This window comes from Microcaecilia unicolor, chromosome 9 (assembly GCF_901765095.1).
Source record: "Microcaecilia unicolor chromosome 9, aMicUni1.1, whole genome shotgun sequence".
Classification (NCBI taxonomy): Eukaryota; Metazoa; Chordata; class Amphibia; order Gymnophiona; family Siphonopidae; genus Microcaecilia; species Microcaecilia unicolor.
This window is the reverse complement of record NC_044039.1, coordinates 179,484,095-179,498,728: the sequence shown is the minus strand read 5'-3', so window position 1 is coordinate 179,498,728 and position 14,634 is coordinate 179,484,095. Positions and strand designations below refer to the sequence as shown.

Below are 14,634 nucleotides of genomic sequence, written 5' to 3'. Positions count from 1 at the left end.
ACGAGCTGATGACACAGGGATGAGAGTGTTAGCCTCAGAAATAGAGAATGGGGGAAGAGGAGAGGTTGGTTTAGGGGGAAAGATAACAAGCTCAGTCTTGGTCATGTTTAGTTTCAGATGGCGGTGATACAGCCAGGCAGCAATGTCAGACAGGTAGGCTGATACTTTGGCCTGGATTCCTGCTGAGATTTCTGGTGTGGAGAGGTAGATCTGGGAGTCATCAGCGTAAAGATGGTACTGAAAACCATGGGAGGAGATCAGAGTACCAAGGGAAGAAGTATAGATGGAGAATAGAAGTGGTCCCAGGACAGATCCCTGAGGTACACCAACTGACAATGAGATAGAAGTGGAGGAGGATCCACCAGAGTATACACTAAAGGTACGCTGGGAGAGATAAGAAGAAAACCAGGAAAGAACAGAGCCCTGAAATCCAAGTGAGGGCAGCGTATCAAGGAGTAGGCTGTGATCAACAGTGTCAAAAGCAGCAGATAGATCGAGAAGGATGAGGATAGAATAGAGGCCTTTGGATCTGGCCAGGAACAGGTCATTGGACACTTTAGCAAGTGCTGTTTCAGTGGAATGAAGGGGGCGAAAGCCAGATTGAAGTGGATCAAGAATAGCTTGAGAGGAAAAAAAGTCAAGGCAACGGTGGTGAACAAGCACGTTCAAGTATCTTGGATAGGAAAGGGAGGAGGGAGATGGGGCGATAGTTGGAAGGACAGGTAGGGTCCAATGAAGGTTTTATAAGGAGTGGTGTGACTACGGCATGTTGAAAGGCATCAGGAACAGTCGCAGTGGAAAGTGAAAGATTGAGAATATGACAGATAAAAGGGATGACAGTAGGAGAGATAGGATGGGTGGGAATAGGATCAGAGGAACAGGTAGTTAGTTTTGAGGAGGAAAGAAGATGTGTAGTTTCCTCTTCAGTGATTTCAGAAAAGGAGGCAGGTGTTGGAGGGTTGAGAGAATGGACTAAAGGAAGGAGAAGTGGAGGTGACCTGGTTGAGAATTCAAGTTTAATCTTGCGAACCTTATCATGAAAGTACTCGGCCAGAGTCTGGGGAGAAAGTGAAGAGGGAGTTGGAGGTGAAGGCACTTTGAGGAGAGAGGTCAGTGTTGTAAAGAGACGTCAAGGGTTTGAGCCAAGAGAATTTGTCAACTGGATGTAATAATCCTGTTTGGCAAGTAAATGAACAGACTGGACGGAGGTCAGCAAGAATTTGAAATGTATGAAGTCAGCACGGGATTTCAGCCAAAGGCATTCGGCAGAGTGGGCACAGGAATGTAGGTAGCATATTCTAGAGGTCTGCAAAGGCTGGGGTTTGGTACGCTTTACAGAACGGGGAATGGGAGGAGCAAGAGTATCCAGAGCAGAGGAGAGAATAATATTATAGGAAGAGACAGCCTTATTGACATACTTGGATAACATAGTGGTAGAGAAGAGATTTGAAACACTGGAGGACAGAGTAGAAGGGTCAATAGCCTGAAGATTTCTAAATGTATTGGTAAAGATTGGACTGGACTGGGGAGGAGGGTGTTTAAGTGTGAAAGTTACCAGATGATGGTCAGAGAGGGGAAGAGCTGAGGCACAGAAGCTGGAGAGTGAGCAGTTTGAGAAGAGGATAAGATCAAGACAGTTGCCATTCTGGTGAGTGGGGGCAGTGGAGCACAGTTGAAGTTTGAAAGAGGATGTTAAAGCAAGAAACTGAGAAGCATTAGAGTCAGAGGGATCATTAACGTGAATGTTAAAATCCCCAAGAATGAGGGAAGGAGTTGAAGGTTCTAGAAAGAAGGAAAACCAATAGTCAAAGTCGGTGAGAAAGGAAGAAAGGGACTTATCAGGGGGTTGATAAATGACTCCTACTCGGAGAGGCAGAGGAGTGAATAGACAGATGGAGTGGACTTCAAAGGAAGAAAAACAGTGAGACTGAGGTGGAAGAAGAGGTTGAAATCTACAAGAGGGTGAAAGTAGTAGCCTGACACCACCTCCGCGGCCAGCCGGGCGAGGAGTATGGGAGAAAAGAATAACCTCTCCATGGCATAGGGCCGCGACTGACGCAGAGTCTTCAGGGCAAAGTTTCAGTTAGGGCAAGCAGATGGAGAGAACGAGAGATAAACAGGTCATGGATGTAGGAAAGTTTGTTACAGACAGAGCGGGCATTCCACAGAGCACACGAGAAAGGCAGGCATTAATTGATTTGATTTGCTTACTTTATTTTTTGTCTATTAGATTGTAAGCTCTTTGAGCAGGGACTGTCTTCTATGTTTGTGCAGCGCTGCGTACGCCTTGTAGCGCTATAGAAATGCTAAATAGTAGTAGTAGTAGGCAAGAAGTGGGGAGGAGAGGAACAGAACTTAGATTGGAGACATCACGGTGTGGCCTGCACAAATAGGATGAGAGCTGATGTGGAGGACCAGGATTGGGATTGATGTCCCCAGTGGAGAGCAGGAGAAGGAGCAAGAGAGTATGGAGAAGTATGATGACAGCGACGAAGGCGAGATGTACTTAGATAGAAAGGAGATGGATGAATGGAAGGAAGGAAATGTTGAAGGTTGAGAGCTGAGAAGGAAGAGGACAAAAGAGATGGTGAGATGATGAAAGCAGAGGGTGGGCAATGTGTTCATGCAGTATACAGTGGTTTTAGATGGAGAAACAGATTAGGAGGGACAGTACCAGCAAGAGAAAGTGTACTGGAGCCATAAATAGTAACAGGGAGAAAATATAAATGTAGAGAGAAAATGCCCTGGCACCTAGAGCGGAGGCCCTGAGTGGATCGGAGTGAAGCTGGGAGTCACTCCAGAGAAGGCTGTGAAGATATTCAGATGAGCTGCAAGTCCTCCACAACACCTGAAAGGCAGCCGGTGGGAGAGCTGGGCACCTCTCAACCAAGGAAAGGCTTACCAGGGGTTAGGCTGAAGCCAGCATTCCTCCCCCTGAGGGTCACCTGATCTTAGCCAAAAAACCACCTGAAAACCCTGGGCACCTGGAGCGAGGGCCCTGGGAAGATCGGGGTGGACATGCATATATGTACCATAATTCCTAAACATTTTTTCAATCTCTTTTTCTATCCTTAATCCTAAAACTCTTCTGATAACTTGTCTTGCCTCTATATCTGGTTATGAATGACTCTTATAATAATGTCCCAATCCACCGATAGAATACCAAATGATATCCTCTTCCACTGATGCAAGGTTCTGCTGTATAATATCACACAAATGTGTTTTACTACTTAAACTGTATTTCTTTCCCATTTGTCAATCCAGGGGCCGATTCCTTAACACAAATATGGACTACTCCATTCACAAATATGTGAACTGCTGCTTGCTTTTATGTCTGCATACTTCACTTTGCCCGTACATGGATTGCTAAGGAAACCCTTATGCCTTATGGCATCATCATGGGTTTACTATATTAAATGTACAAGGACAAATAAAGATGATAATGAATATTCATTGTGGATATCCTGACAACCTAACTGGCTGGGGTGCCTCCAGGACTAAGTTTGGGAACCACTGCTCTAGAAAGAGAAATTCAAAATGAGCACTCTTCTCTCCATTCTACTGTTTCTAAAGAAAAGAGATTGGCTGTGCCCCTTAGATCTTAAAGCTGCCTACACTCATCAACAGTTGGCTTTTAGCAGTGTCTTCAGAGGACTTTGCACTGATTCACAGGAATCAGACAAGTCATCTTCTCTAGACTCTGGGCTTCATTATTAGTTTCTAAAGTTGAATTTGCATCCTACTTAGCTTGTTGCCCCTCTTATATGCCATTCTGGAAACAGTACAAAAGGACTTCTTTCTGGCACTAAACAAGCAACGCCAGCTACAGACTACCTCAAAAGTCAAAGCCGAGGCATTCTCTCGGATGTGCAGTACAATGGGCATAAGAGCTGTAATTCCTTTGGCTTGTCTGGAAAATGAGAGGACTTTGTTCCAGTGGAATCAGAGTACCCAATTTGTATTCAGCACTGCAAACTTCACATAGAGAATATAATGCAGTGGTGAATATCTGACAGTAGCCTATCTCTGCTGGCTCACCATTTCCTTCTAATAAAGGATGCTTTGAACATCAGGTGGGGAGCCGCTGAGCACTCACCTCTTGGAAGGGATGAGCTCGAACTCCTAACGCCTCCTTTATATTAGTCACCTGGAGCTCTGGGCTATGTTTCATACCCTTTGATTTTTTTTTTTTTGACAAATAGACAACCAAATGACCATGTAGTGTTCAATGTTCCCATCAGTCTGTTCCCATCTGGCTTATTACAGGAACATTGTACACTAAAGGGTTAATGGGATGAGGAGGAGGAGGAGGCAGGGTTTCACTGCCTTTGCAGAGAAACAGCATGGTTTGATATGTTGTCCTAGTAAATAAAATCCAAATACAAGCCACCTGCTTACCTGACATCCAAGGTCAAGTGGTCAACAGTCAGCAGAGTCCTCCGCCCACACAAGTGTTCCCTCCTCCAAATGTGGGTGACTCCTAAAATGGATCTATTTGCCGACATCAAAAAAACTCAGCTGCTGCTTTGCTTCTTAGTCACCCATCCCTAGGGTGACTGGCAAGGGTTGCTGTAACAATACTTGGGATTAACTTCAACTTTTTGCTTAGCCAAATCCCACTCATAGCAGAGATTCTGCATGAGTTTCAACAGAGGCCAGTCAACAGTCTTTTTGGTGTTTGGACATTGGCCACCATCTTTATCACAGCCTTAAAGCTCTAGCCCTCACATTGTGGAAACTGAGAAGTGTTTACTCACAGCTCTACAGCTTCCAGCATATATTCAAGATATTTTTGCTGCTGCAAGGAAATAGTCTATCAAATATCCCTATGCTGTCAAATGGAAGAAGGTTTCCATCTGGTGCTTTATGAATAGTTGCAACCCTATTCACTGTCGTCCTCATCTTATTTTAAAGTGTTGATTCCATCTCTGTCTGGGATTTCAAACTTCTGTCAAGGTACATTTTAGTGCTCTTTTGGTATATCGTGCGCAAATCGAGAGCAACTGGCTTCTCGGTGTTCACTCATGTCTTTAAAAATTGTTTTTATTATAACTTTAATTATTGATCGCCAACCATACAACATTTTTCCATTCTAAGAGCCACATAACCCCCAACACAACATGATTAAAATAAAAGCCATGTACCCCCTACCACCCCCACCAACCAATCTGCCCTCCTCCAGAAGCAGCATAAATCCTCAAAAGATATACAGTCATAAGACAGCATTACAGACTAATTTTGCTTAAATATACATTCAAAAACAATCAGCTAAGAATTACCACTCTGACCAGCCTAGATATATGTCCCATACTTTATGGAAGTTGATCAGTTGACCAGTCTGGAGTGTTTCATCTCAAACCACCATTCCACAAACTTCTTATGACATGGGATCTTAATATTGTCCTTGCATCCCTTATGAAGCCACTGTTTAATCCAATAGAGTCTGGGCTTTCCTTTAATATCTCACATGGAAAGTTCATCTTCTAGTAGGAATTATCTCAGCTAGGAGAATAAATGTGCTTCAAAAGTCAGTCATCAATGAGCTTCACTCTCAGTTTCATTATAACAAAGTAGTTCCTCAAGCATATTCCAGATTGTTACTGAAAGTGGTTAATACTGCTCCATATAAATGAGAAAGTAGTACTTCCTTATTTTCTGCTGAGTCTACATGAGAGAGCCCTCCACACTTTGGCGTGCAAATGGGAAATTGTAAAAAAATTAAAAAAAAAGTCATCAAAGAAATATTTGCAGCTTCTTTGATCCAATAAAGTTTGACATTCCAGGCACAAAATGAATTTTAGCAAATTGGTTGGTCTCCTAATCCAATTTTGATATGAACAAACTGGTGAGCCTCTTCTAAAGTGAAATCTCATCAGATCAGGGCTATTATAGATACTATAGGTCGTCTTAAATCTCCACAATTTAGACAGCATTTGTAAAACAGCTAGCTGATCTTCACTTCTTATATTTACATATTGCTTGGATCAGTCCACAGTAGAAGATGGTAAAGCTGAGCTGCCCAAGCTGTCTGTATGATATTGCAGTTCTCGTACATTTTTAATGTATGGGCTGCTCTTGGATAAAGGACAATACAAAAAGAGATTATCAGTTTTAAGCTTGGTAATCACCTACTTGTGTGCCTGACTCAGTCCTCCTTTTTGATGGGGAAAAAAAACACATTGTTGCTCACCTGGAACAGCAGGATTAATCAGGCATACAATCATTTCTCTCCCCCCCCCCCCCCCCCCCCCCCCCCCCCCGAGTCCCGAGTTACATTCATTCTTGAGGTATGGAACTGAGGATACTGTTGGGTGAAGGAAGAGCCGGGCACGCTCAACTATTCAATAACTTCTGAGCTGTGTTTATTCTGTCCTGGCAAATTGCAATAACATCAGTCACGTGTGCCTGATTAACACTGTTGTCTATGGGGAAACTCTTGTTTCAGGTGAGCGATGATGCTTTATAAATTATAAGGATTTGTTCACTAACCTCAAGGCAGATCCAGGCTTGAAGTGTGGTTTATGTATGTGTGTCAAACACATTTAAACATATGAGTTCCCTATGTGCCCAAGTGTCAGGTACCCCAATAACACCCCAAACGTGTTCTCTGTATTGCACCTACATGCCTGTAGTTGTCCATACTGTGGCATTATATCTGACAGAATAGAACTAGTGGATACTGAAAAATCTATAGTGAAGTGATGGTAGTATCACGAAGGACGGAGAAAAGTACCTGTGTACTGTATAATATATGTAAATCGCTTTGATGGTACCACAGAAAGGCAATATATCAAATCCATGACCCTTGACCCATTTTTTTTTTTTTTTTGGGGGGGGGGGGGGGCTTTGGCTTGTGCTTTTCACTGGTAGCTCAGACAAGTTAAATTGAATACAGTAGGTATTTCCCTGACCGCATAAGTGTATAAGCATTGCCATACTGGGACAGACCGAAGGTCCATCGAACCCAGTATCCTGTTTCCAGCAATGGCCAATCTAGGTCACAAATATCTAGCAAGATCCCAGAAGAGTAAACCAGATTTTTTCCTTATTATCCCAGGAATAATCAGTGAATTTTCCCAAGTCCATCTGCTTTATGGACTTTTAGGAGCTTGGCTTTTTAAACCCTGCTAAGCTAACTTCTTTTACACCTGCTGTAGCAACAAATGCCAGAGCTTAAATAGGTTTTTAAAAGTGAATAGTGCCAGATCTTACTCCCCATGTGTTACACAAGCCACAGCTCAATCTAGGGAGCTTTTTCAGCCTTTTGGTGGGAGTGTAAATCCCACCCCTGCTTACCTGAAGAGAAAGAAACCAGTGGTGGAGGAGGGGAGATTGACTCCCATGCATTATCCCCCTCTGATGCCTGCAACCTGATTTGCACGTCCTTCACTGAAACCTAAAATTACCACAAGTGTTGTGGGCTCAGCACTCACTCTGACCAAACACTGACACTGTACAGTTTCCATGTCTTGAGGTGAGAAAGCAACTTCCCATCCTCTTATTTAAATCTCTTTCAGGGGAAGGATAAAACCAGTGAAGAATGTATGCAGGTCATACAGCGTCAGCCTACCAGCATGCCCAACCACATGGGCTAATTTACTAGTAGGCACTACCATGTTACCACACGCTAACATGATTTAACGTGTTATTTACTGCAGGTCCCATTTTAAGCAGTGGGACCTATTTACTAATAATATGCCTTAGGTAATGGAAGGTGAAGTGAATTGCCCAAGGTCACATGAACAAACAGTAGTCATGGTGAGATTTTCAAATGTTTTTTTCTTTCCCCAGAGCTAACAGGGCAGGTCCCCGTGTTGCTTTGTACTAATTGTAAGATCCTTTGAGGATGCAGGTTCCCTTCTTATCTGTCCTTATCTTTCTTTTTCTGCCTAGTTGTTGGCTACCACAACAGAAAGTTACTTTTAGTTTGGCTCAAATTCTTTTTGTAATAGTGGATAAAAAATTCTTGGGTTCACGTGGTTTGCAGAACACGATACAAACATGTCCATCATTAATGGACATAAAGTATGTCTGCGATACCTGGGTTTGGAAAAGCAAATTGAAAAATGCTCCATTTGTTTACGGATGTCTGTCATGGCCTTAAGGCTCATAAGGTTAAGGCTTCAAGATGTCTTTGGAATTACCCAAAATAGTATCCAAGCCAGAATATATATATATATATAATTAAAATAATGAAAGACTATATTTTACCTCCAAGCAAAATAGACTCCATTCACATGGACCTCAGCTAATGAAAACTGAAACTAAAAGCCACAGTTCTTTTACAATGACTGGCTTTGCGCCACATTTGGTGTGACAGCTCATGTCATATCTCCACAGAGAGGCTAATTTCTAAGGAGCTTATCTCAAATTTACATATTTAGGGCCCTGTTTACTAAGCCGCGCTGTAGGTGCGCTAACACTAGAGACACTCATAGGAATTTATGGGCGTCTCTAGCATTAGCACGCGCTAAAAATGCTAACTTGCCTTAGTAAACAGGGCCCTTAAATTTCTGCTAAACTTTTGTATCAAAAGCATTTATATGGAACACTCTCTATTTACCATATAAACTACTATGCAAGGTCATAAATCACATTATACACAAAAAAAAATGCAAAGAGTAGACTCCCCCACCCCCCAAGTACATTACAGTCCCTTGTGGTTTAGTGGTGTAGTTGTGTAGTCAGGGCAGGAGTGATCCCCAGTCGTTCTTGCTCATGTCAACTTTATTCTCAAAATTGCTGCTGTGACCTCTTGCAGAGGTCTCATGAGATTGCCACTAGAAGTTCTGGCAGCCATTTTGAGATCAGAGCCAGCACGGGCAGGAGCAACTAGGGATCACTCCTGGCCTGACTACTCCCCTAGATGCCAGGGATTGTATGATAGGCCCAAGGGGGTCATCTACAGGTGGGCAGGGGCAGAAGGAAGGCAACTCCTGTTCATAGGGAAAGGGGAGGGAGGGAGACAAACAGGACAAATCACACATTTTCGGCTTTCACTTAAAACACATGGTCAGTTTTGGCTGAAACCAAAACCGAAATTCAGTCGGCCTCTACCTACCGGTGCATTCTGATGCACCACTAGTGGTTAGTCTGCCAAATAAGGCAATGTTAAAGCATTGTTTTATTTGGCAGACTAACTCTTAGTGATATGTCACAAGGCACTGCCGTGTTGAAAGATGGCAGCAGTGGAGGAGCGATTGGACATCGCTGTCACCTGTAGAAGTTGGGGGTGGGGTGGGGGAGAGAGACAAGAACATTGACAGAATTAAATCACTGTGAATGCTCAGTGTTCACCCTCAGTTTAACACCAGTCTTCAGTCGTTGTCAATCAGTCCCTGTGGCAAGCTGTCCCAGATCATCTTTGGTGCTTCCTGAGTACCGTTATTGTTTGCAACTTTGGGTGGAGCTTGTGATAGGTCTTCAACATTGCTCCCCAGACAAAAGTCTGTCCCTGTGACATTAACAGTAAGCTGGTACCTCATTTCCCCCCCCCCCCCCCAAAAAAAAAAAAATGGTAGTTTTAGAGTTCAAACATTTTTGAACATAATAAAATCGTCAGGTGATAATTCTAAAAAGTTTGTGACTTTGCCATGTTTAAATTATTGTGGGCTGTTTTCTGTGTGTATTTTCTATGGTCTCTTATGGGCCACAGGTTGCCCATCCCTGCTGTAGCTAGTGCTGAATCTGTGGCAAGGGTATAGAAAAGAGGAATCTTGGGCAGAGAGGCGATCAATTAAATTTTCCAAATTTTGGCAGGCAAATGAGATGTAAGAGTAAAAAATGAATTTTTCTATGTCTATGAAGTTGGTCCTAATCTATTGGCATAAGTGGTCTTAGTTATCTACTTTTAATGAGAAACCACCTGCACACAGTGTGAACCCTTAGAATACAATGCATTATGGAATCTCCCCCCCCCCCCACCCCCTTTTATTTTTTTGTTAAAGAAATATGTAGCAGTCAGACAATAACACTGGCAGGTACTTCATAACTGCTGACCTGTAAGCCAGTGTTGGAAGGCACTAATGACACTTAGATTTAATCTACATTCTTTGCGGATGTCAAATATGCAGCCAAAATCCTTGAAAATCAAGTACAGGGATTTCAAAATGATCCCCTTGTGTGCTGTTCTGAATTTGCCTACAGCGCTGCTTCATTTTGCCACAGAGGGCCTGGGTAGCTTTGAAAGAGTTTTTCTACAGATAAACATGTAATATCTATTGAAATTGATTTGAAAACTGCCCCCTTAGAAACTAAAGTACACCATATCTTCCAATTTTAACAATGATTGAGAATGAGGGCCCTGGTTTTGTTTTCATTGCATGTTGTTTGACAGGCACAATGGGTGGAGAAACAATTAATGACGTCTTTTTTTTTTTTTTCTACAGGTCATGTTCCTTGGTGAGCTGGAGGAAATTTTGGATGTGATTGAACCTTCACAATTTGTTAAAATTCAGGAACCATTGTTTAAACAAATTGCCAAGTGTGTCTCTAGTCCTCACTTTCAGGTCTGTGGTTTATTTCCTGATCTATCTTAATGCCGTTTTTTTTTTTTCATCCACCACTTGATATAGTAGTTTAGATGAATGAAATGTTCAATTTTACCTCGGAAAGGAGAGCCTCTTACATATAATATACTAAAGCCATTTAACCTACTGACTTGTTGAATGTGTAGATAAAAATAAGAATTGGGACAAGAAGTAATGAGAGCTGTTGAGCCTCTGCTGTGCCGCTTGTTCTCTTGGAAAGCTTGATTATTTCTCTATGCCTTTTATTCTTATACTCTGATATCTTTTGATTCTGTGGAGTGGAGGAGTGGCCTAGTGGTTAGGGTGGTGGACTCTGGTCCTGGGGAACTGAGTTCGATTCCCACTTCAGGCAAGGGCAGCTCCTTGTGACTCTGGGCAAGTCACTTAACCCTCCATTGCCCCAGGTATAAATAAGTACTTGTATATGTAAGCCGCATTGAGCCTGCCATGAGTGGGAAAGTGCGGGGTACAAATGTAACAAAAAAAAAAAACAGAATCAGACTAGTATTCAAAGGGAATTATGCTTTGACCACTAGGTGGCCAACACAAAACTCCCTTACCATAAAGTTTCAAAAAATAAACATAATACCTAGATATTTATGAGAGAATCAAGGGTGGGCCAAAAGGTGATCTGTTTAGTGGTGATATTCAGCCACTAAATATAATTTATATGTCTGGACTTGCTGAATAGAATGTGGGCCCCGTCACTGCACTTTCCATATGCTCAGTGCGGTTACCTATATGGATAGCTTTGCTGAATATATGGATTAAAGACTTTTACTAAACCATGCTAGCAATTCCCGTGTGGAAAATGCGACAAAGTCCATTTAAATTGAATGGACTGCGTTGCATTTGCTGTGCCGGGAATCACTAGAGTGGTTTAGTAAAAGGGCCTTAAGTCGGTGACCATACCAGCTGAATATTAACCCCATGTTTTTCTTCTCCTTTTCTGAAGCTGCCGTTATCATTCTTAACTGTGGTACCAACATGATATATTTTGTTCCTAAAATCTGTTACAATGATAAGGCTTGTTCAGAACCAGTTCAGATAAACATGTTTAAAAAAAAAAAAAAAAAAGGCAAATTAGAATATTTAGCTTGTGGTGCATTCTGTCCATACAGCTGCATTCGATGCAAGTTTTCTCAGCATTGTTCATCTGACTTGGGAGGCACATGTTTACTTTAAGGCCGTTGGTTTGACGCTTTCACATCATTGCAAAATACACAAAATTTGGGATTAGAAAAAACAAAATATTTTAACATCAACATAATTCAAAAAATGACAAAGGCTGAGTACCACTTGATTCCATCAAATAAATGAGAGAACCTTAGTAGTACCTGGGGAGAGCAATTTTCAAAGCAGTTTCCATGGATATAAGTTATTTTTACCCATATGAAAAACAGCCTACCATGTCTGTAGCTCTGCAGTTCACATGCTTTTACTTGCATTTGAAGGACATATTTCCTGGAAAGGGGATAAGGTTGGAAATACAACACCTTTTTGTATTTTCAAAATGATGGGCATTGTTTTAGGGAGTCTTTTACTAAGCCATGGGAACGTTTTTAGCTTGCAGTAGAAATCGGCTAGCGGTAAACGCCAAAACGCCCATAGGAGTATAATGGATGTCTCAGTGTTTAATGCCAGCTGATTTCTACTGCAAGCTAAAAATGCTACCACGGCTTAGTAAAAGGACCCCCTTAGTGAACAAAATGTATCTCTATAAAAAGGAGGGTTGTGTGTTTGTGGATACTTTGTTCATGGGACATCTACAAAGTACATAATGTAAGAACTGTCATGCTAGGTCTGACCAAAGGTCTAGCAAGCCCAGTATTCTGTTTAACAGAGGACAGTCCAGGTTACAAATAGCTGTCAGGATCCAAAAAGGTATATAGATTCTATGCTGGCTATTCCCAGGAATAAGCAGTGTCTTTCCCCAGGTCTACTAGGTTAATAATGGTTTATGGGATTTTCCCCCAGGAGCTTTCCTCCCTTTTTAAACTCATACCCTCTAACAACAAAGTCACGGGAAGTGTTGAGTGAAAGGATATTTTCTCCAATTTTTTAAAAAATTTGCTATTTTCATTTCATTTCACATTTCATCTTTAATATACCTCAAATAGTGAGAACATCTAAGCAGTTTACAAGAAGTAAGATTATGAAAGGGGTCAGGAAGACATATATAAGAAATCTAGGTTACAAATAAATAGTTATAAGGGAAGAGGGACAAGTGACCAAATTATCTATAAAAAAAATACAAAAGGGAGGAAGGAAGTGCAATAAACAAGACAGTAGTGAGACAAGGGAAAGAGGCTACTGCAGAAGGAAAACTGCAATGAAAATAGCAAGCTTTCAGTAGGTCTTTAAATTTCAAAAAAAGACAGTTTAGAACGAAGAGGTCACAAGGAAGGGGCCAGAGTTCCAAAGCAAGCAGAAAAGCATGAGAGAGAATGAATCTAATGAAAAGAGGGAGCAACAAGAAGATGCTGATTGGCTGAATATAGGGGGGTGTGTTGGCTGGTAGGGAGAGAGAAAACTATACAGAAAAGATGGGGAATCACCTTGTGAACTTGAGCAAGTCACTTAACCCTTCGTTGCCTCAGGTTGAAACAGATTGTGAGCCCTTCGGTGACAGGGAAGTACCTAGTGTACCTGAATGTATGTCACCTTGAGTTACTACTGAAAAAGGTGTGAGCAAAATCTAAATAAATAAATAAGAAAAAGGGTGTCACATTGTCAGATTTCTTAGCCCCGTAAAGAAGTTTAAGAGCAGTGTTCTGATAACCTGACGACGCTGCACCTGATATTATTGGATGCCAGAGAGAACCGAGTTACAACAATCTTCCTCAACCCCTACGCCAAGCCCCCTCCCTACCCATCTTCAAATCTCTGCTTAAAACTCACCTCTTCAATGCTGCCTTCGGCACTTAACCTTTCGAGAAATATAGTATGCCCTATCAGATTGTCTCTACACTTGTCTTTTAGATTGTACACTTGTCTTTAGATTGTACACCTGTCTTTTAGATTGACAGTCCCTCCATGTTAAATTGTACAGCGCTGCGTAACCCTAGTAGCGCTTTAGAAATGCTAAGTAGTAAGTAGTAGATGAGAAAGCACCAAAGAATGAATAAACAACCGAAAGATTTCCTTACCAGCAGTGAAACTTGAAGAGAAAAGGATAATTGGCTATCAAGGGTGACCCCTAAAATCTTAACAGATTTAACAATGATGATTTGTTCATCTAAGATGGAATGTGATGGGAGGACAGAAGATAGATTTGAAGAAAAGAGAACAGCGGTCGTCTTATAGACACTAAGCTCCAGCCCATTAGAGGATAACAAAGCAGCAATTTTATCAAGCGTACAAGAAATCTCAGTGATGACTGAAGAGTGAATTAGAAAGGCAAGCGGTGCCAAGAAAATATTTAAAAGAATAGGGCCCAGTACTGAGCCCTGGGGAACTCCACAGGAAACATCATAACAAGTAGAAATATTCAGACCAATGCACACAATAGCTTCTAACTGTGAGATAGGAATGAAACCAAGATAAAGCAGAACCAGCTACACCGAGTTCTGACAACCGCTGTAGAAGAGTTTGATGGTTCACAACGTTGAAGGCGACATATAAGTCCAGCGATACGAGATCTTCATCATCCCTGTCGAAAGCAGTATGGATATAATTAGTAATACTTAAGAGAGTATGCAGAGTTTTGTAATATTGGTGAAACGTAGTCTGGTGGGAGTGCAGAGCATGAACATCAACCAGGAAAAGGGAAAGTTGTTGGGCTACAACCTTCTCAATCACTGTAGAGAGAAATGGGAGCTGTGAAATAGAGCGGTAATTCATTGGATCAGAAGGATCCAAGGCCGTATTTTTTAGGTGGGGAAAATAGAATCAGACTTTAAACTAGAGAGGACGTCAATAGAGGACAGACCAGTGCAGGCCAAAGAGTGAAGAAAGGGAAGATAGGACTCATATACTTGCTTAAAGAAAACAGCAGAGAGTGAGTCTGATGGAGGTGTAGAAAAACACACGGAGAGAATTCTATCTACGCTGTTTGTGGAGTGTGTGTTTTAAGGCAGCTTCAAACTGCCCAGAATACTGCAGC

The 14,634-nt window shown here is 41.8% G+C and overlaps 1 protein-coding gene across 3 annotated transcripts in view; it reads left to right on the top strand.

Moving 5' to 3' along the window:
* Positions 1-14,634, top strand: part of PPP2R5E (protein phosphatase 2 regulatory subunit B'epsilon) — a 279,362-nt gene that overhangs the window by 223,406 nt on the left and 41,322 nt on the right. For all 3 annotated transcript variants that reach the window (XM_030215510.1, XM_030215507.1, XM_030215508.1), the window contains exon 11: positions 10,389-10,508. In XM_030215510.1, the coding sequence (XP_030071370.1) occupies positions 10,389-10,508 (120 nt within the window). The remainder of the gene's footprint in view (positions 1-10,388; positions 10,509-14,634) is intronic.